This window comes from Scyliorhinus canicula, chromosome 9, assembly GCF_902713615.1.
Source record: "Scyliorhinus canicula chromosome 9, sScyCan1.1, whole genome shotgun sequence".
Taxonomy (NCBI): Eukaryota; Metazoa; Chordata; class Chondrichthyes; order Carcharhiniformes; family Scyliorhinidae; genus Scyliorhinus; species Scyliorhinus canicula.
The window spans coordinates 142,154,913-142,177,924 of record NC_052154.1 but is presented as its reverse complement, the minus strand read 5'-3'; the positions used below and the strand labels follow the sequence as shown (position 1 = coordinate 142,177,924).

Below are 23,012 nucleotides of genomic sequence, written 5' to 3'. Positions count from 1 at the left end.
TGTTACTCTATATGATGCACTGGGCATTGTTGTACACCAACTGCATATTGATGATGTGGCATGCGTTGCAGTTCTGGTACGTCTATAAACGTGAATGCAGTAAACGGCACCCTACACAATGGGGAAGCCTACTATTCTGACAAAGATCTGCCTGGTTCTCTGGGAAAAGGAGACTATGGGTAGGATTTACCAGCACCCCCCCCCCCCCCCCCCCCCCCCCCCCACCCCCATCCCTTGGCGTGTCTTCTGGTCATAGAGGCGGCTTGCCATTGGTTGCTGGTGGGATTTTCTGATCCCACCAAAGTCTATGGCGTTTTGTGTGGCTTGCAAGTCCTGATGCCAGGGGACCTGCCAAGAAGGGGGGTGGGGTGGGGTGGAGGGAGGAGTGCTCACCTTCAGCGGGACAGGTAGATCCCGCTGGTGGGACGTATCGGAAAATCCCACCCAATGTATTTCCCTTCCTTTGGTTACTGAGTGCCAATATGATATATTAATGAAGAGCAAACTGCAAGATGTTGGATGGAGATGGCTCCTTCTCCCTCTGTGGGCAGCTTATAGTTCCTGTCATGCTGCAGGCCAAGCAAGACAGAAACAACACCACTCTTAACCAGGAACAAGTGGTCTGAACAGAACCTTTAAAGTCAGAATCAAGGCCTTCACCACATGCCCCATCACTACAATTGAGCTTCACTAACTTCTTAAAATGAAATTTAGAGTACCCAATTCTTTTTTTTCCAATCAAGGGGCAATTTATTGTGGCCAATTGCCTTACCCTGCACATCTTTTGGGTTACGGAGGTGAGACCCACACAGACACGGGGAGATTGTGCAAACTCCAAACGGAGAGTGACACGGGCTGGGATCGAACCCGGGTTCTCGGCATTATGAGGCAGCAGTGCTAATCACTGCACCACTGTGCCGCCCCAACTTCACCAACATTAAATGACAATACAAATCAGCCGATACTTTAACTCAGTTGCAGCCCAGAGAAATCAATCAGCAACCAACCTGAGAGTAGTTGGTGATCCCTTTAAATAGTGCCAGGGGAGGTCCCTTTTTAAAAACTTGTTCATGGGATGTGGGCGTCGCTGGCGGAGCTAGCATTTATTGCCCACTTAAGGGTCAACCGCATTGGGCCAGCATGGTGGCTCAGTGGTTAGCATTGCAGTCTCACGGCGCTGAGGTCCCAGGTTTGATCCCGGCTCTGGGTCACTGTCTGTGTGGAGTTTGCAGATTCTCCCCGTGTTTGCGTGGGTTTCGGCCCCACTACACAAAGATGTGCAGGGTAGATGGATTGGCCAAGCTAAATTGCCCCTTAAATTCGAAAAAAATGATTTGGGTACTCTAAATTAAAAAAAAAGTCAACGACATTGCTGTGGGTCTGGAGTCCATGGAGTCGCATCGTCCTCTTGGAAGTGGACATGGCTATCCTATCGATAGCCTCGGCAAGAATTCAGTGATGGGCATTAATTCTGTCTGCTTCCGAGCCTGGGGCGACATTCTCCAACCCCGGACCGGGTTGGAGAATTGCCGAGGTGGGGTCGCGATTCACACGACGCCGCTCTGACACCGGTCCGCCGATCCTCCGGTGAGCGGAGAATCAACATCATTGGCGCCGGTCGGGGACCGCTCTACATGCCCCCCCCCCCCCCCCCCCCCCCCCGGCAATTTTCCACGCGCAACTGGCCGAGTGGCCGCCGAGATAGGCCGAGTCCCACCGGTGCCGTTCACGTGTGGTCCCACCCGGTGGGACTTCGGCGTTCATCCTGCGGCAAGCGGGCTGGTGGGAGGGAGGGGGAATCCGACCCCGCGGGGGGGCCTCCACCGTGGCCTGAGCCGCGATCAGGGCCTACCGACCAGTGGGCCGGCTTCTCCTATGTTCCTCTGTGCCGGGCGCCTGTAGCTCTCTGCCAAGTTGCATCGGGGCCGGCATGGAGAAGGAATCTGGCACGCATGCGCGAGTTCACGTCAGTCGTAGCGTGCATGCGCAAATTTGCGCCGGCCATAGTGCCCATGCGCAGACCCACGACGCCCGTTTGACACCGGTATCGGCAGCTGGAGCTGTGTGAGTCACTCCAGTGCCGTGCTGTACCCTGTAGGGCGCAGGATCGGTGCTCCTAGGGACCTATTGACCCCGTTGTAAAACATGACAGCATTTACGATGGCGTCAACACTTAGCCTCAGGATCAGAGAATCCCGCCCATACTTTTCAACATTGATCTGGGATGCCTAGAAGGTGTGAAGGGACGGGGGTGTGGGGTGTAGGATTGAAGAGAGGAAGTGGTTGGGGGGCTGCTGGGATGGGGAGGGGGGTAGATGGCTGATGGTGACTGGGAATAGTTCTTGATCCCATTCATGGGGTGAGGCTGGGGGCCATCTTGGGTGGGCCCTGGATTTAGGATTTGGGTGGGGGTATCGGATTATCTCTCGCAGTCGACATGGCTAATGTGCAGGGACGGGGGAGTGCAAGGCCCCTGGTTCGATAGTAATGTAGAATGTGTGGTGTTTGGGGGGGGGGGAGGATGAGTCGGGTGAGAGTTTTCAGCCACTTGAAGGACTTGAGGTCCAAGGTGGTGCTGCTGCAGGACATACATTTGTGGGTGAAAGACCGGGTAAAGCTTTTAAGGGTTGGGTTAGTCAGGTGTTTCACTTGGGCTTTGCTAATAGGGCCCGAAGGGTCGCAATACTGATTAATAAGAAAGTGCGGTTTAAGATGAAGAACGTGGTGGCAGATCAGGGGGACAGATACATGATTGTTACGGGGAGGGAAGGCCGGTGGTGTTAGGTTAGTGTGTTCTGGTATGATATAGGGACATAGAATCATAGCACAGAAAGAGGCCATTTGACCCCTCTTATCCATGCCAGCCTGAGGACATCCAGGTACCCTTTTAAATCCAAACTTCCTGCACCCACTCTCTGCCTCCACCACCAACTCGTGCAGTGAATTCTAGACTCCCTCTGCCCTCTGCGTAAAAAGGTTCTTCCTCATGTTCCCTCTACACCGTCTGCCACTTATCTTGAATATATGGGTGGGATTTAGTGACCACCATGCCGCAAGTTTTTCAGCTGGAGAGGCAGCCTGCCAGCAGGATCTACCGGTCCCAACTTTGTCAACAGGTTTTCCCATTGGCAGCACCCCTCGCCGACGGGAAACCCGTGTGCCGATGTGGGACTGGAATTTCCCGCCGGCGCGAAAAGCCGATAAATCCTACTCCATAGCCTCTAGTTCTAGAATTCTCCACCAAGGGACACTATTTTATCCTGTCCACTTTATCTTAGCCCCTCATAATTTTGTATACCTCAATTAAGTCACCCCTCGGCCTTCATTTTTCTAAGGAAAATTACCCCAACCTATCTCATCTCTCCGTGTAGCTGCACTTTTCTATCCCTGACTACATTCTTGTAAACCTCCTCTGCAATATGTTGTTCATCAGGTAAAGCGGTGTGCCAGTTTACGCGGGCAAAGGAGCAATGTACGAAAGCCAGCCGTTTGTTGGCTGGGCACCTTAGGCGGCAGGCAGCCTCCCGGGAGTTTGTTCAGATACGAGAGGCGAGTTGGGGGTTGGTGTCAACTCTGGAGAAGGTGATAGAGCATTTGAGGAGTTTTATCAAAGTTGTACAGGTTGGAGGCGCCGGAGGATGAGTCATATGTGGTGGAGTTTTTGGAGAGATTGGCGTGCCCTATGATGGCGGACTAGGATAGGGAGGGGTTGGAGGAGCCACTGGGGATTGGGGAGGTTCAGACAGCTGTAGGGAAAATGCAGACAGGTAAGGCACAGGGGCCAGATGGGTTCCCTGTGGAATTTTACAAGACGTTTGCGGACCGGCTGGTACCACTGTTGGTGGAGATGTTTGAGGATGCGCTGGCAAGGAGACACTTCCAGAAACAATGAGGAGGGCTTCCATTTCGCTTCTATTGAAGAAAAATAAGGACCCAGTTGAGTGCGGGTCTTACCGGCCGATAGCTCTATTAAATCTGGATGCCAAGATTCTTGCTAAGGCGCTGGCGCTCAGGATGGAGGATGTCTTCCGCAGATGGTTGGTGAGGATCAGACAAGGTTTGTAAAGGACAGGCGGTTGTCCTCGAATGTGTGGCGTTTGTTGAACGTGGTGCTCTCCCCATTGGGAAGGAGGGAGAAGGAGGTTATTGTGGCACTGGATGCGGCGAAGGCCTTTGATAGGGTGGAGTGGAGTTACCTGTTTGCGGTGTGGGAATGGTTTGCGAGAGGGCTCAAGTTTGTGTCTTGGATTAAGTTGCTTTGTAGGGAGCCCAAGACAAGTCCGTAAGAACCATCTGAATTTGGGACACTTCCAGTTGTATAGGGGAATGAGACAGGGTTGCTCTCTGTCCCCCCTACTGTTTGTGCTGGCGATATAGCCTTTGGCCATCATGCTGAGGCAGTCAGATATGTGGATTGGGATAGTCGGGGCGCAGGGGTGACTATAGGATTTCTCCATATGCCAATAACCTTCTTTTGTACATTTTGGACTCAGTCCGCATGGTGGGTGATTTGGGGCTTTCTCGGGATACAAACTGAACTTGGAGACGAGCACGTGTTTTTTGGTTTCCCCGCTGGGGAAGGATGCGGCTTCGAGGGGGTTGCCAATTCCTGTGTCGACCTCCCTCTTTTGGTATTTGCGGGGCAGGTGGCTGCCTTGTTCCTGACCATCCGGGGTCTCTAATGGCCTGGGACAACCCCCCTCCCCACAGGCCCCACAGGCCCCACAGGCCCCACAGGCTTCACGCCACAAATGATGTTCCCGCCGACTAAGCCGGCAGGACCGCGCGTGTCTGCCGCCTGCTAATAAGTGAGAGCAGCACCTAAACTGCTCCTGCACAACCAACCCCACTCAGCTTGTAGCCATGACACTGAAGAGACCAGCCCCATGATTTGGGGATGCTGACCTGGGCAGATTGTTGGACATGGTATAGGCCATACGGGATGCACTGCTCCCTGGAGGGTCTCGGAGAGTTGCCCTGGGAGGAAGTGGCAGTGGCCGTCAGCTCGGGGAGCATCACAAAAAGGACCGGCACCCAGTGCCGTAAGATCAACTACCTCCACCGGACCGCATGGGTGGGTTGGCACCGGACTTCCCCCCCTGAGAATGTGCATGGTACCGCCCTCACCTGGCACGGTCTGTGCCTCAGCCCAACAATGGCCAGCAGTGCCGCCCAGGCCTCCCATCCCCCACCATACTCCCCCCCACCCTCCGCATACGGCGATCTCCTTCCCCCACCCGAAGCACACCCCGCATTCCCCACACCCGAGCAATGAAAGATGAGACGGGCTCACAATCCCCAATCTGTGTCACCGAAGGAGAAGTTTGCACACAACAGACGGGTTAGGTGGATTGGCCGTGCTAAAATTCCTCTTAATGTCCAAAAAGATTAGGTTAGGTTACTGGGATAGGGTGGAGATGTGGGCTTGGGTGCTCTTTCCCAGGGCCGGTGTAGACTCAATGGGCCGAATGGCCTCCTTCTGCACTGTAAATTCTATGATCTATGATCGAGAATGACCCATTCCTCCCTCTGATCACATGTCCATTCTCCCGCAGGATCCTCTTCCGATGGTGCCAGGTCATCCAGGGGTGGTTCCCCCTCCTCCTCCCATGAGAACACCTCGGGGGAGATCCGAGGGCAGCACCATAGTCATGGCACAGCTGCCATCCCCACACTCCACGAGCACAGAGACACACACTTCGGTGGGCTACAGTAGTGGACAGGCAAAGGGGTTGGGAGAGTAGGGCAGCACCATCGGGGATTGGACAGGCTTCTCCACACATTCTGGTTGCTGATGCTGACGCACATCGGAAACAGGCAAGAAACCCCAGGTGAGACAACAGTCGGAGGTCTGCTGATCTCAGGTCTCAGCTGGGTCCCAGTTGGATGCTGAACCTATTGTGGTGAATTATAAACCTAGTAATTCACACTGTGTTGTATTATATGTATTGTGTCCTGCACCCCACCCAACCCTTCGCGCCCTGCACCCCTGCACCTACAGGTTCAATGCCCGTGCTCCGCACACCCGCGCCTATAGGTTTCCGGCGCTCCCCGTCGGCCGTCGAACCAGTCGGGTACGAAGCTCGGACCGAATCACCCCCGGAGTCCACTATCGTACACTTGCCGACCGCTCCCAACCAGCCACCCGAAGAGGCTGCAACCCCGGTACTTCGCCGATCCCAAAGGACGACTCGGCCGCCGGACCGGCTCAATTTGTAGACCCATCACCCCCGCCGGACAGGGGGTGAATGTGGTGAATTATAAACCTAATAATTCACACTGTGTTGTATCATATGTATTGTGTCCTTGTGGGCTCTGTAGACGAGCCGTTGCACGGCTCTGCCCATAGGGGGAGATGAGGAGTTTGTACTGGGCTCCACCCTTGGCTCCGCCCATGGGTCCTCCCACTAACCGGAAGCATAAAGCTCTGCAGTCGTGAGCCTGCTGCCAGTTCATCTTGTCGCAGGCAGGCTCTGTTGTAAGACTATTAAAATCACTGTTCACTTCCAATCACGTGTCTTGTGAATTGATGGTCGCATCACCTGTGAACCATGTTTACCCAGAGCTGATGCAGACACTAGGGTGCGGCCAAGAGATTCAACGAAGGATGTCAGCAACACTCCAGCAGGTCCTTGGCTGATTGGAGGAACCCAGAGGCTACAGGCACAGGAAATGGCGCCGGCAGTGCATGGCAGTGGCACCAACAATGCTAGGGAGGCGACTGCAGTGGAGAGTCAGGTGAACAACATTGGCAGCATGAGTGGAGGTGTCCAAGGCGTAGCTCAGTCGGTGATGGCCATGACTGAGCATCTGAAGAGCTTGCCCGGCCACTGGGGGAGAGGGGGACGTGGTCCAGTACCACGTGGAACTTGATGAAGCGCCGCAGGGCATGTCACAGTCTCAGGTGGGCAGTGCCGAGGCACTTCAGAGCACATTCCGGTTGCTGGGGAAGGTCTCCCCGCTTCATATGGGCATAGCCGAGGCTCTGCGGGACATGTCCCAGTCTCAGGTTGGCATAGTTGAGGCATGTCCCGGTCACTGAAGAGCACTGCCGAGGGCGTCGACGCTGTACTGCAGACATTGGGGAGCTGCGGACGTTGGCAGAGCCAGATGGCGCAGGGGCAGCCAGGGCACGAACCAGCTATGCCCCAGGGTCCTATGGGCATGATCGGTAGGAGGGGATGCTGGGTGCCAACCCGGAGCCACCCGATGGAGTGGTGACATGCCCATTACATGATTAAGGCGCGTCTCAGTGTAGCATCCGGAACAGGGCGGCAGAGCGCGGCATGTACCATCGACAAGTGTTCGGGGTCCTCCAGCCCTCGGGCCCCCAGAGGACGACTGTCAGAGACATTGAACGCCGTGGGACCGGGGAGGTAGCAGGCTGCCTCCACCTCTGATGTGCACCCTGGGGACACACTTCGGTACAGTGGTAGCACGGAAGGATAAGCAGATTGAGGATCACTGAGAGGGTACTGGGGGGAAGGGAGTAGATGGTAATGGTGCATTGTGGGGGAAGGGGTAGGGGAAAGGGGTTGGGAGAGTGGGGCAGCACCATCGGGGATTGGAGCAGTTGGGGACACATGCGTGTAGAATTTTTAAAAGTGAATGCTGATAAATATGATGTCTCTGGCTCTTTCTTCTGCTGGGCCGAGCATCAATCCCTTGCCCCAGCACTCTGGACATGGAGGTTCTGTATGTCTCTTGCCCCTCTGCCCCACAGCCACCCCCCCTCACCCCTGTATCCCATCCCCCAGTACAGCACATGCAGGTGGTGGGTGTGAGAGAGTATTCAGCAGACAGGTAGGGGTCAGACTATGGTGTAGATCGAAGAGCTCCAGCGCTCAACTCTCTGCAGGTTATCGTCATCACCCTGAACTTGACAGTGACCCGCTTAAACAGCCGACACACTTCCTTCACCCTGGAGAGTGCATACGGTTACTGTGGTGATACGAGTGGGAGCACTGCCATTGGTGCAGAGCATTGGTTTCCCATTGGCTCTGGCTGGTCATGTGCCTCTCGTCTGATTGGCTGGGACTAGTCATGTGACTGCTCACCAATTGGTCGAGAGGCAAGTAGACCCCGCCTCCGAGGCGGGGTATAAGTACCCAGGTTTCCCGGCGGTCGGCCTTTCTCTGTAGTCGACCACCGGGCTAACAACTAGCTGATTAAAGCCACAGTTTGGATCTTCATCGTGTCCCGCGTCTAATTGATGGTACATCAGTTACACAGACACTGTTGGCGTGGGCCAGGGGTAGGGGGTGTTGGAAGGCTGAGGGATGGCAGCGGAGGGGGTTGAGAGGCGGGCGGGGGGAATGACGGACGAGGCCACACCCTATATGAAGTGGGTGAGGATGAGGGCCTCCCTGGCCCTCTAGGCTTGCCGGACCCTCGCTGCTGTCACCTTTCCTCCATCCACCGGCTGCTTCTGCGGACCCTCGCCAGGCTTGTCCTCCATTCCATCCTGGTCCGGCGCCTTCTCGTCCTTCTCCTCGGATGTGCCCACATGTTCCTCCTCCTCACTTCAGCACGTTGTCCCGTTGCTGCGCCAGGTTATGGAGGACACAGCAGACCACCACAAAGTGGGCAACCCTCTGGGGGGTGTACTGCAGTGCACCACCAGAGCAGTCGAGGCATTGAAACTGCATGTTGAGGAGTCCAGTGCACCGCTCACCCATGTGGCCGCATGGGTCTCGTTTTATTGGGTCTTCACATTGGTCACTGGCCTCTGTACTGGTGTCATTAGCCAGGTCCGTAGTGGGTACCTCTTATTTTACAAGAGCCAACTGGCCATCCTGGGGTGCTCCACGAAGAGACCGGAATGTACGACTGCCCCAGGATGTAGCTGTCGGGCACACACCCTGGGAAACGTGCACATATGTGCATGATCTTCATGTGGTGGTAACACACGAGTTGTATTTTCAGGGAGTGGAACCCCTTCCTGTTGATGTAGGGCACTCCCAGGTGGCCCGGTGAGCGCAAGGTGACATCACAGAATTTACAGTGCAGAAGGAGGCCATTCAGCCCATCGAGTCTGTACCGGCCCTACCTAAGAGCACCCTACCTAAACCCACAACTCCACCCTATCCCCACACTTCCACCCGAACCTCGTAACCCCACCTTTTATGGACATGAAGGGCAATTTAGAATAGTCAATCCACCTCCCCCTGCACATCTTTGGACTGTAGGAAGAAACCGGAGCACCGGAGGGAACCCACGCAGATACGGGGAGAACGTGCAGACTCCGCACAGATAGTGACCCAAGCGGGGAATTGAACCTGGGACCCTCGCGCTGTGAAACCATTGTGCTAACCACTGTGCTGCCATGCTGCAATCTATTAGACCCTGGACCTGGGGCATCCCGTCGGTGGCAGAAAATCCTGCTGCCCGGGCATCTTGTTGCACCTGGTCCTTGTCAACGTTTATTTAGTTTGCTGCCTGGGCAAACAGGGCATCTGTGACTTCACAGATTCACTTGTGGGCTGTCGCTTGTGAAATGCCGCACAAGTCACCACTCGAGCCCTGGATTGATCCTGAGGCGTAGATGTGCAGAACTGCGGGTATCATTCTCCTCCTCCACATGGTGCTAAGTTCGCAAGGACAGGGCACAGGTGTTGCACAGTCCCTTTGGTGAGGCAGAGCCTCCTGCTGCACACTCTGTCTGCCATTTGCCTGAAAAAACAGAGGCGGCTGTACACCTTATGCTGTTGGTGGCCTCCCCCTCTGTGACCCTCTCAGGCCTGATGGGTGACCGGTCCTCAGGGTGTGGGCAGGGTCCTGCACATAGACTACCACCTCGAGTCTCTGTCGATGAAGCTACCGCTGCCTCCTTTGATGTCTGGCTGCCTGGCCTGCCAATAGCACCTCAAGGGCAGCTTCCATGGGGTCCAAGATATCATCTGTTGCATGTAATATCTGTAAGGAATTGGGAGAGGGTGTGAGACTGACAACCAGTTGTGTCCCCACCCTGGGATCCTCCATTCTCCCATTGTTTCCCCCTCCCCATTGTTCCATCCTCCCCCCCATTGTCCCCCCCCACCCCTCCACTCCAAGTCCCCGATTGCTCCCCCTTTCCCCCCATTCCTCTCATTACACCCCCCTCCTCCCATTGCTTCCCCCTCCCTCCCATTAATACCCCTCCCCCATTACTCCCTCTCTCCCCATTGCCATCCCCTCTCCCCATTCCTCCATTTCTCCTTCCCCCTCACATCCCCTGTCATCTGATGTGCCCTGCCCACATACCCCTAGCTGCAGCGGGGACCTCTGCTCACCGGACCCCATACCCTATGCCCCAGACAGCCACATGTAATGCTGCCTGGGGTTGCTGCCCAGGGCGCTGGTCCCCTGCCCTGTGCACATGCCCACCCTCTGCTTGTTGAAATGTCCCCAGTGCTGGGGCCCAGCTGCTGGGTTTCGGATGTTGGCCGCTGAGTCTGTGGTGTTGCCTTTCGCAGTGATCAGGCACAGTGTCCAGGCATCACGGTCTTATTGGGGTGCTGGGCAATAACTCCCACATGCTATGTGGCCGCCTACCCCACAGAGATCTATTTGGAAGATGTGAAGCGCTCACTTAACTATGATTGCCATTTCAAAAATTAGCAATATCCTTCAGCCACGCAGCCAGAGACCTCCTCTGTCAGCGGGAGTAATGGGTGGTTGGTGGGGCTGGTGGGCTGGGATTTGCCCAGGAATGGGCACACAATGGCAGACGTGCGGGCACTGAGACACTCATTCCCTCCCCCCCCCACCCCCCCCACTAGCCAAGGCCACGTGCGCTACCTCCCGCTTCATAACACCCTCCCTGATGTCAGCCCTCCTCTACCGAGGTTGGCCCCAAGGGGTCTCCCCCACCCTCTCCGAGCACCAGGGCAGCAACCCCAGTGCTCCTGGCTCATTGCCTAAATGCAAAGATGACTACTCACCTCCTCAAATCCAGCAGCAGCCCTTCCACCAGCTTCACGTTATTAAAAAGAGTACTAATTTGCACCCAGGTGATCACTTGCAGTTAAATCACCGGGGGTCTTTAGATAGGGCGTCTCTCCTACTAATTGTATGGAGACTGGCCTTAAGTGGTGATTATTGATTTCTTGCCATGCTACGGCAGGATCCTGATTTCGCCAATGGGGGTGGGCCGGTTAGATCGCCAACAGATCGGCGTCTGACGCGGTTATCGATTTTGGCTTCTCCCACCGATCTAACGGCCTCGTCGCCCTCCTGCTTAATTGCAATGCGGCCATTAAATTGCTCTCCTTGTAACATCTTTTAGAGAATTAACAGAATTCAGATGGTCTGTAATCGACTGTTGATTGAAAGACAACTAAAACTTGCTTTATTCAAGTACCCCTTACATAAATGCAGATTTGCACCTAAAATTAATGAAGATTTAAATTATAGACAACCTTTTCTAGAAATGTCATGGGCGCAATGCCACTTCTGCGATTCTCCGGTCCTTGAAGAATCGCCGTGAATCGCATGCGAGCGGTCTAGGCGGCACAAGTAGGCGGCCATTGACAGTGGCCTCCGCGGAGATTCTCCGAGGACAACTGGCCAAGTTCCTGAAGGCATGGTTCTAACCACATTTTGCCTGTCAGGAACGGCCAGTGGCGACTGCGGACTTACTCCACGGCCACCCTGGTGGGGGGATCCTTCATCGGGTGGGGGGGGGGGGGGGGGCCGCTCACAGACGGCCAGGCAAGCGATCGGGCGACACCAATCTCAGGCGCGCGTGATCTCGGGGGGACCTACATTCCTGGTGCTGCTCCGCGGGCTCAGTCCGCCATGTCGCATGGGGCAGCTGCCGCAGGCTGCTTCCGTTCGCATGCGCGGACCCTCGACCGGAAGTGCAGGGCCCCGTATCCGCAGCCAGAGCTGCGTAAAGCATTCCGGGGCCCTGCTAGTCCCTTGCAGGTAAGAGAATCGCTTTGGACTTTCTTCAGGAAAGTCCAGAGTGAAACACCCGTGTTTTGACGCTGGCGTGGGGGACACAGCCCCATTATTGGAGAATCCCGCCCACGTTTCCTGAAGCCAGGGTGACAGATGTGCAAGGTATCATTGCCAACTTGCTTCTAAGCCTTGAATTTACCAACAAGGAGCTGTTTTGTACATGGAACCTGTATGTTTGATTACTCACTGTTTATTCATGATATCCACACAATGGATTCAGTAGTTGGTGTTCATTTAAGATTAACAGATTAAAAAAAATATTCATGTGCAGAACAAAATTAAGAACAGTCCTTTGCCTGTTCTTTATTTTGAAGAGCAGTAAGTGGTAGAGTGGTGACATTAAAAATAGAGAATTTAAAAAAAAGATGAATATGAAATGGTAATTCACATGATCAATACTCCACTAAGGAGAGATTGACCAAAGCCTGGCTGTAAATTTTACTTACACTTCATCTTCATATTCCTTTGGCGGGGATAAGGCAATAACGAGGTCTATCCAGTCCTGTAATAGAAATACAATAGCTCTAACTTACTGTTGATAATGGTTTTTGATGGTTCTCTGACAGACAAAAGCAGACAGTTAGAGATCAGGAAGAATGAGGCTTGAGCTGACTTAACTGGTCGCAGCTAGGCATTGACAGCGGTGTAAAAATTAATCCAAATCTCCGAACAGGCTGGAAAGAAAAACAAACAGCTGGTTCCTCCGCTTGATTACAATCTAATTAATTCCTTTAAGTGTCTGGGAGTGTCAGTTGATGATTGCAGGATCCAGTTTCACTGTTGTCTAGATGCTAGAGTATGATGCACAATGACACTCAGGGCACGGGTTCAAGCGCCATACTGGCTGCAGTAGTTCATGGATTCCTGCCTCCACACCTTGCCCCAGAATTGCAAAGTGATGTATCTCAAGCTATATTTAACCATTTGCCTCTCTCTCATGGAGAGGGATGCCTCTGGTCATTTGTGGACTATGGCTAATAACCTGATATGCTTGTGAAGTGCCTTAGGCTGTTTTACCATGTTTACCACTGTACAATATTAATAATTTTTATTAGTGTCACAAGTAGGCTTACATTAGCACTGCAATGAAGGTACTGTGAAAATCCCCTAGTCGCCACACTCCGGCGCCTATTTGGGTACATTGAGGGAGAATTCAGAATGTCCAATTCACCTAACAAGCACATCTTTCGGGACTTGTGGGAAGAAACTGGAGCACCCGGAGGAAACCCATGCAGACATGGGGAGAACGTGCAGACTCCGCACAGTGACCCAAGCCGGGAATTGAACTGGGGTCCCTGGCGCTGTGAAGCAACAGTGCTAATTACAAGTTATTTTATTTTTTGCTACATTTTAAAGATATATTTTTATTGAAGTTTTTCATTTATGGCAGGTATATCTTATCATACAGTTCAATTATACAGTTATATCACTCATAACTGAGGTGATAAATAATTGACATCCTTTAACTACACATATGGTCAAAATTTACATTAGTATTATCCAACAAAAACAGAGAGCCAAAAACAAAAATATGACAAAAGAGTTAAGTGGTCTATTTACATTGCAGTGACCAGTGCTGTATAGATATAGTCCAAGATGCCCCTCCTTTCCCCTTTGAGAACTGACCAGTGGTGATTTAACCTGAGGGTCACCACACCTCAGGTAAGGGGCAGGTTGAGAATAACCTCAGCCAGTACAGGAATTGAACCCACACTGTTGGCACCGCTCCACATCACGAACTAGCCTTCTAGCCAACTGAGCTAACCAATCACCATCCTAATGTATCGGTACGAAGTGACTGGCTAAATAAATTGTAACCAGTGTGTAGTCTTCCATTAACTTGTGTCTTGAACATCATTATGGAATTGCTTTTGATCTCATGCAAGCATGCCTCTATCTTTTCATTCTTACTAAGAATCATTTTACAAATAATTAAACAAGTGATTGATTGGGGGGCACTAACAACTTGAGAAAAGTAATAAATCATCATCAGAGATAAATTAGGGCAGTACAGTGGCACTGTGGTTGGCACTGTTGCCTCACGGCACCAAGGTCCCTGGCTCGATCTCGGTTCTGGGCCACCGCCTCTGTGGAGTTCGCACATTCTCCCCGTGTTTGCGTGGGTTTCGCCCCCACAACCCAAAGATGTGCAGGATAGGGGAATGGCCATGCTACATTGCCCCTTAATTGGAAAAAATGAATTGGGCACTCTAAATTTTTTTAAAAATCAGCAGAAATGGGAATCAAAAATATAGAGGTATGAATCACCCTGATTGTTCTTTTTGCAGAATTATTGGAAGGAGCTTTATGAGGCAGTGAGGGAGTTAATTTCATGATATAATAATCATCAATGAACAGTGGGAGGTGAAGCATGTGTACACTCTGCAGGTTGCATGCTTCCAGTTCCAATTTGATAGATGGCTGAACCATAAAATGTTAAAATTGATCTAAACAAAACAATTAATCCATGAGTAATAATATGATTTTAAGTTACAAGCAATTCATATTTGTTCCTGTTCTCCCAGTGTCTCAAATTTAAAATTCTTAATATTTTGTCTAAATCCTTCCTGTGCCTGTAAACCTATGAAAATCTACACCCAACTAATAAGTCTTTCTTGGCTCCAATCTGTTGTGTGTTCCTCTCCATTCAATCTGCTGCCTTGGAACCACACTCTGGAATTTCCTCCTCAAACTTCACTGAGGTTGGTGCAACGACAGCTCCAGAGACATTCTAGTGCTGGCTAGTGTGTGCCACTTCCAGCATGGCCCACAGAACATTCAATACTGGTCAGCAGCTGAGAGCATAATGTTAGTGAAAAGCTTTATTTAAGACAGTCTGCCATTCCCACTTTCTGCAGGCCCATGGGAGGAATAAGAGGGTAGCTGCTCAGAAACAAGAGATACTCCCTCCACACCTGGTTGATGGCTCCCTTCTTAGCTGTCTGATCAGATGAGGAGAACGAGCATATAACGGGAGTCATGGCACTACAGGAACATTGTGGAGCAAGTAATCTGCGTACTAAAGCAATGCTTCTGCTACCCCGATCACGGGGACAGTCCTCCTGTAGACGCCGTAGGGAGTCTCCATATCCGTGGTGATCTGCTGATCTCCACAATAATAATAATATTTTATTGTCACACATAGGCTTACATCAACACTGCAATGAAGTGACTGTGAAAAACCCCTAGTCGCCACATTCCGGCGCTAATTCGGGTACACAGAGGGAGAATTCAGAATCTCCAAATTACCTAACAGCTCGTCTATCAGGACTTGTGGGAGGAAACCGGAGCACCCGGAGGAAACCCACACAGACACGAGGAGGACATGCAGACTCCGCACAGACAGTGACCCAAGCCGGGAATTGAACCTAGGACCCTGGCACTGTGAAGCAACAATGCTAACCACTGTGCTACCTTGCTGCTCACATACGTGCATTGTGAACTTACAGCCATTTACAACAGCATCTGGAGGTCACCTTGGGAGGACGAAGAGGGGGAGGAGGAGGACGATAAGGAACAGGAGGAGGAAATAATGCATCTGGCAACCCGTCACTGCACATGTGCTGACAGAGTGTAGCTGCTCGGATTCTTTTTATGATTGGAGAGCATCTCTTCACCAACATGCTTCACAATCCTCCAACTTGCCTTTCAACTGGTACTCCACATTCCAGTGTCCCATTGGCCAAGATCCTCAATTAAAAACTACAAACAATAACCTTACCATAATATTGTTAACCAAAAATACATCCATTTACGCAAACAGAATTGAATTATTCTGTCTTGTCCAATTCCTTAATGCCCGATTTGCAAGTGGCATTACCTCTCCTAGTGTTCCTAAGCTGTGCTGCGGTGACTGGAGCATGGTAGGTGAGAGACTGCTGAATGCCATGAGGTGTGATTGCAAATGGCCTTGCAGGACACCCTTGTGCAGCTAGGGGTCTTGAGGGCCCTGTTTTGGAGTGTACCGCTTTGGCATTAGTGCTGGGTGGACTTGCTAATTCATAGAATTTACAGTGCAGAAGGAGGCCATTCGGCCCATCGAGTCTGCACCGGCTCTTGGAAAGAGCACCCTACCCAAGGTCAACACCTCCACCCTATCCCCATAACCCAGTAACCCCACCCAACACTAACGGCAATTTTGGACACTAAGGGCAATTTATCATGACCAATCCACCTAACCTGCACATCTTTGGACTGTGGGAGGAAATCGGAGCACCCGGAGGAAACCCACGCACACACGGGGAGGATGTACAGACTCCGCACAGACAGTGACCCAAGCTGGAATAGAACCTGGGACCCTGGAGCTGTGAAGCAATTGTGCTATCCACAATGCTACTGTGCTGCCCAAATTGAGAGGTAACTGCTAAGGCACTCGTGGAGGGGCAATGGTGGGAGCACAAATGTTGATATTCAGAGAGAGGAAAGTAGATTCATTCACATGGAGCTACTACCAATCCCTGGGTGGCATGTCAAGAATCCTAGTAAGCTGTTTGAGTACAGATGGCTGGGCTCCTGTGAGTGCCTGCATGCACTGAGGTCTGCAACCATGTCGGCAGCAGCCTGAGACTGCAATGCACCAAGTCTCATGACTTAAGTCTGAGCTTCCGTTGCAGCACTGATATGCTGAGTAGCTTTCACCTATATTGCAGTAGAAGCTGAGACAGTGGCTACCAGATACTGCACCGTGTCCAACAAATGCTTGTTTGGATTTGGCTGCTACTTCCATGACGGGAAAGATGGGCTCAAAACTTTGTATGATGCGTTCAACTATGTTGAAACTGGATTCTTTCAAGCTCCTTGACTGACAGGTGCCTTGCCAAGCCTGTTTGGCAGACTTGACAAGTCAGCAAGCATCTCAGTGTGGGGTTTCATCAGTATCCTCCTATATGCTGCCTCATCAATGACCTCATATGAGTCCCGAATAGCAGGCTCTCCGATAAATGCCTCTTGGCCCCCTGTTCAGCTTTCAGACAGCAAGATTACTGAATGCTATAATCATAGAAAGCAGGAAGCAGCTCAAAGTTAGCATTGCTGCCTGCCTCAATGGCAACTGGGAGCAGGCGCAGAGGTGTCAATTCTGACCTCCGTGCCTCAAAATGGGAGCAAACATAACTTTAGCCCTCTGCTGTTCCATTTTCCTCTCTCCTTCTTTAAGGCACTACTTTAAAATCACTTCTTTGAGCAAACATTCAGCCATCCCTCCTAATATCTCCTTTAGCTTGGTCATGCATTTAAAAAAATATATATATTGTATATCGTGTTCTGAGGTTTTCCAGTGCTGAAAGTACTATTTAAATACAAGTTACTTCATTTTCCAGATAAAGCCATTATATACACTTTATCACCTGGATATTGAAGTAATCAGTTACCTAATGGCACTGGAGGTTTTGAAAACTGAAATTCAATAAAACCCATTAGTCAGAGAGACCGTTTTATTCTATCACCATCTGTGCCTTTTATTCCATCACACTGTGTTTCACTTAATACACAAATAAAGCAAAACTGAAATCAATTTTGTTTTTGCAGTCACAGGGAAAATACAACAAAAAAAACCCTTGGACCAGTATGTTTCTCTATCAATAATGTCGACAAGAACAATTGTAGATATGAGTAACTCATTGCATGCTCCCTCTCACCCTTAGGTACACACTATTAAGCTTTTAAAAAAAACAAGGGATGGATATTCAGTCTGTCAACCTGGGAATACTGTGAGATTCACACAGAGATGGAAATCTACAGATCACAGAAGCAGGGCCGACTCAAGGCACCGGCAACTCGGGCTGTCGCCCGGGGCGCCATGTGCTCGGGGGCGCCAGAGACTCGGGTCCCGCGCATGCGCAGTTGGGCCGGTGCCAACCAGCGCATGCGCGGTGGCCGCTCGCCCCCAGGGCGGCCCCCCAGCTCGGTCCGCCCCCCCCGCTCGGTCCCCCCCGCCCCCCTCGGGTCCGCCCCCCTCGGGACAGCCCCCCCGCCCCGCCCTCGGGTCCGCCCCCCCGCTCGGTACCCCCCCGCCCCCCTCGGTTCCGCCCCCCCGCCCCGCCATCGCGTCCGCCCCCCCGCCCCGCCCTCAGGTCCGCCGCCCCGCCCTCGGGTCCGCCCGCTCCCCGCCCCGCCCCCCCCGCGTGTCCGCCCCCCCCGCGTGTCCGCCCCCCGCCCCCCTCGGGTCCGCCCCCCCGCGGGTCCGCCCCTCCTCGGGTCCGCCCCCCCTTGGGTCCGCCCCTCCTCGGCCCCCCCCCCCTCGGGTCCGCCCCCTCCTCGGCCTCGCCCCCTCCTCGGCCCCGCCCCCCTCCTCGGCCCCGCCGGCCCCGCCCCCCCAAGGGCGCCGAAGTTCAGCTTGCCCGGGGCGCCAGCAACCCTAAAGCCGGCGCTGCACAGAAGAGACACGGTGTCAGGGATGGCATGGGGGAGGGTGGAATGACAGAATAAATTAGGTGGAAACAATGAAAGGAAAAAGTCATCCGAATGATGCAGACAGCCAGCAAGGAAAATGAGTGACAGCAATGGAGAACAAAAGGGTGGAAAAGAGACGTCACTTCAGAAGCTCACGAAGGAAATAGAGAATATGAAACAAAGAAATGTGGAAGTGCGCAATATGTTACATGCTAGAATACTCCTGATAATTTATAACTTAAGCATTATATCCAGCTTGTTATGGGAAGTGCTAAGGAGATCTACTAACTAACCTACTAACTGCCATGGTTCCACAGGAAACATATTGACCCAGATTGTGTAGTCAGTGGCAAATAAATGGCATTCACCATTCATTATGCAGAGTTTTGCCCAAAAGCTCTTGTGGCTTTTGACTGGCAATGTGGTCATTGGGAATCTGAATCAGAACAGAATAATCTGCAAGGGATTGCGACCAGCGTGAACAGGGCAAGTGATTTATCTCTTTTTTAAAATAAATTTAGAGTACCCAATTCATTTTTTCCAAGTAAGAGGCAATTTAGCGTGGCTAATCCACCTACCCTGCACATCTTTAGGTTGTGGGGGCGAATCCCACGCAAACACGGGGAAAATGTGCAAACTCCACACAAAGTGACCCAGAGCTGGGATCGAACCTGGGACCTCGGTGCTGCGAGGCAGCAGTGCTACCACTGCGCCACCGTGCTGCCCTTAAAGATATATTTTGAGTACAATTCGAGAGTATCCCCAGAACCCAAAAATATATGCAAGATAGGTGAATTGGCCATGATAAATTGCCCCTTAATTGGAACAAAACCCTCAAAATATTCCTGCGTTTAGTTGCACACATATAGAAGCTGGAAGTTGCTGTCTGATTTTCTCCTTAATAACAGGGACTGCTGATAGTCTAATAATGACTTCCACCACAAAATCCAGGCCAATAACAATTTGCATGTTTATGGCCTTTGTATAGAAAAGCATCCCAACATGCTTCACCTTATGGTAAAAAGAGACAGTGAGCTAAACAAGGAGACATTAGGATGGGTGACAAAACATTTGGTTTAAGAAATTTGTGTTACGGGACATTGGGGAATATAAGCCAATGCCAGTGAAGGGTGAGTAGGAATATGTTGGCTAAGGATATATAATAGAATTTACAGTGCAGACGGAGGCCTTTCAGCCCATCGAGTCTGCACAGACCCATGGAAAGATCACCCTATATAAACCCACACCTCCACCCTATTCCCGTACCCCAATCCAACCTTTTTGGACATTAATCCAATCCACTTAACCTGCACATCTTTGGTCTGTGGGGGGAAACCGGAGCACCCGTAGGAAACCCACGCAGACATGGGGAGAACGTGCAGACTCCGCACAGACAGTGACCCAAGCCAGGAATCAACGTGGGACCCTGGAGCTGTGAAGCAACTGTGCTAACCACTGTGCTACCTGCTGCCCGATATGAATAGTAAAGGCTTCACAGCTCCAGGGTCCCAGGTTCGATTCCCGGCTGGGTCACTGTCTGTGCGGAGTCTGCACGTCCTCCCCGTGTGTGCGTGGGTTTCCTCCGGGTGCTCTGGTTTCCTTCCACAGTCCAAAGATGTGCGGGTTAGGTGGATTGGCCATGATAAATTGCCCGTAGTGTCCTAAAAAGTAAGGTTAAGGGGGGGGGGGGTTTTGTTTCGGTTACGGGTATAGGGTGGATACGTGGGTTTGAGTAGGGTGATCATGGCTCGGCACAACATCGAGGGCCGAAGGGCCTGTTCTGTGCTGTACTGTTCTATGTTTGGAGGCAGAAGCAGGTAATGTTTGTGATTGAGAAAGATAAAGGTTTAGAAGCTCAACATTTCATGAAATAAGATGCTTAAGTTGCAAACAATCTGGAATAGTGGCTCCGAAAGGGATTTGAACCAATGATTGAATATGGAGTTTGTGGCAAATGGTTAATGCAATGGCAATGGTCTTTCCAGTGCTCAGCTGCAGCTAACCCACAATTGGATGTTAGAGAAACAGTGTCACAAGACGGGCAGTAGAGGGTTCAAAATACATGGTGGTTGTCATAATATCCACTCATGGATATAATGAGATATAGACAGGCAGTGATTGACACACAGGATAACCAATGAACACAGACGACACAGAACAACCAATTGCCAGACAGGACACTACCATTATAAAACACATGAGGCATTAAGACTCTCTCTCTTTTCACTGGATACAGCTACAGAGATAGTTAGAGTGCACAAAGCCATGAGCACCTTCTCCATGTGACAGAGAGCTAGTCTGGTCAAGCCAGTCTAAAGTTATCAGTTTAGATTAATAGAGTGTCAACCCACAGCAGATTATGTACAGCAACAAGCAAGTTCAATAAAACAGTGTAGGACCATGTCCTGTGTCAGAAGTCTGATTCCAGTCTCACTGCATCCAGTTGCAGTCGATGTTAGACCAACTCAGATAACACAGCAGTGGTCAGACAGACCTGAGTGCTATTACTGAAAATTAACTACATCCATCGATGATGTGAGATTTTTCTGGGGGAAAGGGATGAAAATAATGAATTTTGTGACTGAAGTTAATTTCATTGGATCCAATTTGCTCTTTTGTTAGACACGTTACTGGACAGCTTTTCCAAAATAAATTTAGAGTATCCAATTACTTTTCTTTTCCAATTAAGGGGCAATTTAGCATGGTCAATCCACCTAACCAGCACATCTTTGGGTTACGCAGACATGGGGAGAATGTGCAAACTCCACACAGACAGTGATCCAGGGCCGGGATTCTAACCCAGGTCTCCAGCGCCGTAGTCCCAGTGCTAACCACTGTGCCACATGCTGTCCCTTCGTTACTGGGTAGCTTTTTGGTACACACTAAATAACTCTATGAAGGATAAGGATACTTACACCACCACTATTCCAAGACTTTGCCACTGTCGTTTGGGCTTCATGTAGAGTGGCATCAGTGAGAATCTTTCCATTGACAGCCATTATTTGGTCACCCTTCACAATTCCACCTAAAGAAGAAACAATTAGACCATTTAGTCCCTTGAGCCTGTTCCACCATTCAACAAAATCATGGCTAATATGTGACATACATCTCCAAAGCCCTTTGGTTAACAAAAATCTACCAATGGACCTAGCATCAATTGCCATTTTTGGAAGAGAGATCCAAACTTCTCACATCTTTTGCTTGTATAAGTATTTATTAAATTGACTTCTAAAGGTCTAGCTCTAATTTTTTGACTACTGGTACATCCCGAGTCATAGGCTCCTGAACAGGGGACCGTACTTTATTTCAACTTATACAACATATTGTACTTAAGATCTTGAAAACATCAATCAAGCCACCCCTTAAATTCCAGCAAATAGTAGCTTGTGTAATCCAGATATTATTCTGGTAAATTTATCTGCTCCCTTTCCGAGTTCAGTAAATCTTCCTTAAGATGTGGGCCAGAATTTTAAGTCCACATTTTGGCACACGCCCGACCTGGTAGCACACAAAATTATGCAAGGAGTCAGGCACGCATCCCAATGTCATTGTGCACTTGCGCAATTATCCAGTCGGTGGGCGCCAGTAATTAAGAAGGCTTTAAATGATTTAAACATTAATTAACCTGGATTTTACATTGCCCATGCAATTTTTAGGTCAGAGCATGGGCAACATGGACAAGCGGACAATCTGTGTCCAAGGGTGGGATAAAAGGAGACAGGAACAAAGGCAGACTAAGTTGGTAGAAGTTACTGAGAGTTTGGTTTGGATTTATACTCAAGTTTTGTGAACATTTTCACTGCTTTCTTTTGAGGTTTGTGCAAATCGTTTGGACTTCTCAGGACACTTCAGTCTTGTAACATCTCTCTGAGATTTCCAACCCATGGCATCTACAGTGCACAAGTCATGCCCATTAGCATTTCAGCAGATGGGTATTGTGTATTTACCAGGCAGCACCTCCCCTGAGGAGGAATAGAGGGGCCACAATAATAGGAGGCCAGGTGGTCGCACGTATCACCTCAGAGGAGAGAAGCAGGCACATGGTGCTCAAGGCTAGCAGGGAGAGCAAGGAGGGCAGGCCCACAGAAGACACCACTATCCAGTTGCCAAGGTCTACAGGCAGTGATCTAACCACCTCAAAATGACCAACGTCCAGTGTTGCTGGAGGCGTCGCCTTTCAAGGGAAGCTGTGACAACCAACTGCCAGGTGATAGCTTCCAACTGTATGGATGACCACCCAATGTCACTGTAACCTTGAACCTTTATGCCTCCAGATCCTTCCAGGGGCCAATGGGTGATCTTTGCAGAGTCTCTCAGTTAGCTGTGCAGAGATGTATCAAGCTGGTGACTAATATTTTGTTCAGGCAGGTAAACAAATTCATCCATTTGAGGATGGACCAAGCCAGCCAGGCTGAGTGAGCAAGAGGCTTTGCGGCAATTTCAGGGCTTCCCCACATCCAAGGTGCCATTGAGTTCACCCATGTGGCCATCAAGACAGCTGACCAGTCAGGCATCTTTGTCAATAGGAAGGGACATCACTTCATGACTATTCAAATTGAATGCGAGCATAAGACACAGATTCTACAGGTTTGTGCGAGAATACCCTGGCAGTTCCCACAATGCCCATGTACTCTACTGCTCACAAGTGCCAAGGCTGCTTGTGGCTCCAGCTCATCACG

The 23,012-nt window shown here is 51.0% G+C and overlaps 1 protein-coding gene across 4 annotated transcripts in view; it reads right to left on the bottom strand.

The window, feature by feature from the left end:
• The window catches only part of ush1c (Usher syndrome 1C), a 352,756-nt gene that overhangs the window by 10,920 nt on the left and 318,824 nt on the right, over positions 1-23,012 (bottom strand). For 2 of the 4 annotated variants that reach the window (XM_038807794.1, XM_038807795.1), the window contains exons 19-20: positions 21,249-21,358; positions 12,390-12,445 (exon numbers count right to left, since the gene is read on the bottom strand). In XM_038807794.1, the coding sequence (XP_038663722.1) occupies positions 12,390-12,445; positions 21,249-21,358 (166 nt within the window). Of the gene's footprint in view, positions 1-12,385; positions 12,446-21,248; positions 21,359-23,012 lie in introns of those variants that run through there. The other 2 variants (XM_038807797.1, XM_038807796.1) reach the window with 1 other exon arrangement.